At 36.9% G+C, this 4,213-nt stretch overlaps 1 protein-coding gene across 3 annotated transcripts in view; it reads left to right on the top strand.

The window, feature by feature from the left end:
- Positions 1 to 459: 459 nt before the first annotated feature.
- Pyroxd1 (pyridine nucleotide-disulphide oxidoreductase domain 1) overlaps positions 460 to 4,213 on the top strand; it is a 24,797-nt gene continuing 21,043 nt past the window's right edge. For 2 of the 3 annotated variants that reach the window (XR_004518147.1, XR_004518146.1), the window contains exons 1-2: positions 468 to 605; positions 2,461 to 2,541. Coding sequence is in view for 1 of the 3 variants with exons in the window: in XM_033766276.1 (XP_033622167.1) it covers positions 549 to 605; positions 2,461 to 2,541 (138 nt within the window). In the remaining 2 variants the exon portion in view is untranslated. Of the gene's footprint in view, positions 606 to 2,460; positions 2,542 to 4,213 lie in introns of all 3 variants that reach the window. The other variant, XM_033766276.1, reaches the window with a different exon arrangement.

Genomic DNA, 4,213 nt, shown 5'->3' on the forward strand with positions numbered 1-4,213 from the left:
CCCCGAAAAAAAAAAAAAAAAAAAAGAATGTGCATACACAAACAAAAAAATTTCAATTAGGTAAGAAGTGACAAATAGAGAACTGTGCTAACATGACCCTTCCTAAAGGGGCCTACCTCTTAAGAGTTTGAAGATATTACTCTATGTCTCATTTCTGGAAGGACCGAGGGGAGAACTTCGGCGCAATTAATCTTTCAGTGACTCCCTGTTTTGTTTTGTTTTGTTTTTCCTGTCTTAGTCTACTCTTTATCAAGCCTCCGTGGAAAAAGCGATAGTCAAAGTAATAGTAACGCAAAGCCCTGGAAAAGGTAGCGATAACCCCTAACCCTAAGAAGCCTCCGCGCCTGAGCCGAGCAGCCCAGGATATGATACGCTAGAAATTTAAGTATGAGCTCCCGGGGACCCGTACGTCAATCTTTGGATCATGCACCGGAAGTGACCTCAGGCTGTGGCTTCCTCTCCCGCAGAGCAAACGCCGTGGCTCCTCGCTGTATTCAGTAAACCACTGGGAGTCCGAGGGCACAGAGGCCGCGCGCCAGCCTCCCACGATGGGGAAGTTTGTGGTGGTGGGAGGCGGCATCGCGGGTGTCACGTGTGCGGAGCAGGTAAGGTGACCGGGCAGGCGGCTCCGCCGCTTCCCCGACCCCCCGGGACGGAAGCTCTGAGGGTCCTCCCAAGACCCTTCTCCCGCCGCGCTTCCGGTCCCGTTTGGCCACGCCCCGTTACCCCGCCCTCTCTGCTCTCCGCTCCTGGGAGTTGTTTGGTGGCTGTGGACAGAGTCCCTGGTGCTTGAAGAGGCCACGTTGCTGGCACAGAAACTGAGGGAAACATTAGCAAGGAAACCAAAGCGGACGTGTCCAGGGTCTGGTCCTAATAACGCCAGAATGGACAAGAGGGCTTTGAATTTGAACAGAAATTCTGCGCGCTTTTTAAATTGCTTTAGTTGATTGAATTTCCAGTTAAGTGCCAAAACCGTAGTGCAGTGTAACTAGTTAATAAAGAAACTCTTACATAAATTCCAATACTTTGAACTCCCAGGATAAAAGAGACTTCATTTTTACCAGTATCGGTAACAGAATCAGCAAATTATTAACTACAACTAGGAAATGCTTTTCTGATAATAATGAATAGCTGGACCATTTATATTTATATACCTGTATACACCCCCCCATGAGTATTTTGCCGATATAAACAAGCAATTGCTAGTCTTAAGGAGTAGTGAAAGAATTTTTTTTTTAATTTTAATCTTCAGATGTATGTTCTCTGTCAAGTAAACACCTATAAACCAGGCGAGGTCCTAAGGGCTGAGTACTGTAGTCATATCTAAAGAGAGTGTGTTCTATACCAGGGATTCACGTTCAAGTAGAGGAGATATGAATAAATCCTCTCATTTGTGTGTTAACTATTAATCTTGGGAGTGCCTGTGGAATTGGGTGGGGAGTGAATTTCAAGTATATTTTTATCTCAGCATCAAAGGATGAGAAGAATAGGAAGGCATTCCACAGGGAGGCAGCTGTATACTCTCCAGTGGAAAAGCACAGCATCATCTGGGAGCAGTAAAGCTTAAAGCACAAGATACTCCTGAGAATTTACTGAGATTTAGTCAGCAAGAGTAGGTAGAGACCAGATCATAAAGAGTCTTTTATATATTGGAAGAATTTACAAGTAGTCTCATGATGTTTAAGCAGTGGATTAAAGTGATCCAGTGAAATGTTTTGAAAGATGATTAGTTATAATGTGTTTGGGATAGTGGCAATTGGTTAATTTTGCTTCTGAGATTGGGAGGCCAATTTGAAGGTGATTTCAGGAATATAAAAAAAGCTTTGTGAACCTGACCAAGTAATGGAAATAGAAGGGAGATAAATTGCAAAACATACAAAGGAAAGAAAGATGGATAGTTAATAGTGTCAAATATTATAGGGAATTCTGTTAAGATGAGATTAAAGTCATAAATTTTTAAGAGTTTGTAGGTGACTTGAACGTGCTCAGGTTTCAAGGAATACTAGAGTTAGCAACAAGATTCTATTAGGTTGGTAATGTAGGTTAATACTGAGAGTTTGTTTTAATTTCATTCCACCAAAGGCAAATTAAAATATTTTAAAATAAACAGAACTGACTTAACTGTTACTTGGAAAAGTAATTTCTTATTATCTTTATGATAACTTTAAATTGGTGTACAATAATTTAAATAGGATACTTCTTTTTATTACTTTTTGGGAGGCCTTTGTTAATGTCCAGTGTGAATGTATTCATTTTATCAATAAGAGTTTAACATTACTCACCGGAGATCTATAGATATGAACAAGACCCCAAATGATACAGACTTATTTGAGAGACAGTGAGTTTTAGATTTCCTAGGTTAATAACATGATGAAAAGTTTATTATCCCCATATCCCCACACTTCATTTTAGAGCAATATCTAATATTATTTGTCATACTTTTCTCTTTTAAAAAATAAGTTGGCTATTAGCTTTCCATCAGAGGATATTCTCCTGGTCACAGCTTCTCCTGTTATTAAAGCAGTTACAAATTTCAAACAGGTAAAAACCTTTTTCTAACTTTCTTAATTTTAATTTGAAAAAAAATTGCACTAGACTGCTTGGTAGTTAGCATAATTGCAGTGCTTTTTATTCCTTTTTTTAAATTGAAAAGTAACTATTGAATATGTTTATGATATACTTGGATAGGTATAAAGTAGAATGGCTAAATCAAGTTTTAAATATATGTTACCTTACTATCATTTTTATGAAAACACTTAAAATTTAGTATTCTTTTAGCAAGTTCTCAATATATACAGTATATCATTATTAATTCCCATTATCAGTAGATTGCTTGAATTTATTCCTCCTGTGTATATAGTGTGTTGTATACTTTGACCAAGATCTCCACAATGCCTCCACACCTCTACTTCTCAATCTCTGGTAACCACCATTTTACTTTTCTCTTCCTATGAATTGAACTTTTACATTTCACATGTAAGTGAAATCCTGTGATATTTGTCTTTTTCCATATGGCTTAGTTCACTTAGCATAATGTCTTCCACATATGACAGGATTTCTCCTTTTTTTTTAAAGCCTGAATAGTATAACATTAATTTTCTTGAAGAACCTACTTTATGTAAGGCTGTACTAATTCACATTCCCACCAACACTCTACTAAGGATCCCTTCTCTCCACATTTTTGTCAACACTTGTTATCTTCTTTCTTTTGGATAATAGCCATCAAAACAGATGTGAGAAGATGTCTTATTTTGGTTTTCATTTTCTTTTTCCTAATGAGTAGCACTTTTGCTAATGTTGAGCACATTCTTATATTTCTGTTGGCAATTTTTATGTCTTTGGAGAAATGTCTAGACAAGTCCTTTGCCCATTTTTAAATTGGATTATTTTATTTTTTTAATATTGAGTTGATTTGATTCCTAATAAATTTGTGATGTTAATACCTTATCGCATACATAGACTGCATATATTTTTGCCACTCTGAGTTCTTTCTTCACCCTATTACAGTAATTGTTTCCTTTGCTGTGGAAAAACTTTTTAGGTTAATATAATTCTGTTTAATTTTGGTTTTGTTATCTGTGCTTTTGGGATCACATCCAGAAAAATTTTTCCCAGGCCAATATCATGGGGATGTTCCACTGTGTTTTCATCTGTTAGTTTTATAGATTCAAGCTTTACTTTTTAAGCCTTTAATACACTTTAATTTGATTTTTGTTAACATGATGTGAAATGGGGATCTAATTTCATTCTTCATGTGGATATCTCGTTTCCCCAGCACCATTTACTGGAAAAAATTATTTTCCTTTCTCTATGTGCATTATTGGCAAGTATATTGAAAACCATTTGATCATAAATTTGTGGATTTATTTCTGCCCTCCATTTTATTCCAATGGTCTATATGTCTGTTTTTATGCCAGTACTGTCCTGTTATGATTACTATGCTTTTATGATTTATCTTCTAATAAGGTAGTCTCATGTCTCTGGCTTTGTTCTGTTTGCTCATGATTGTTCTAGCCATCCTGGATATTTTGTGGTTGCACACAAATTTTAGGATTATTTTTGGATAAAATATTATTGGAATTTTATGAGGGATTCCATTGGAACTATAGATTGCTTTGGGTAGCATGGGCATCTTAACAATATTCATTCTTTTAATAGATGAGCAGAGCTGGGTGTGGTGGTGCACACTTGTAATCCCAGCACGGGAGGCTGA

Source organism: Fukomys damarensis, unplaced genomic scaffold (assembly GCF_012274545.1).
Source record: "Fukomys damarensis isolate Sample0158 unplaced genomic scaffold, DMR_v1.0_HiC HiC_scaffold_19, whole genome shotgun sequence".
Classification (NCBI taxonomy): Eukaryota; Metazoa; Chordata; class Mammalia; order Rodentia; family Bathyergidae; genus Fukomys; species Fukomys damarensis.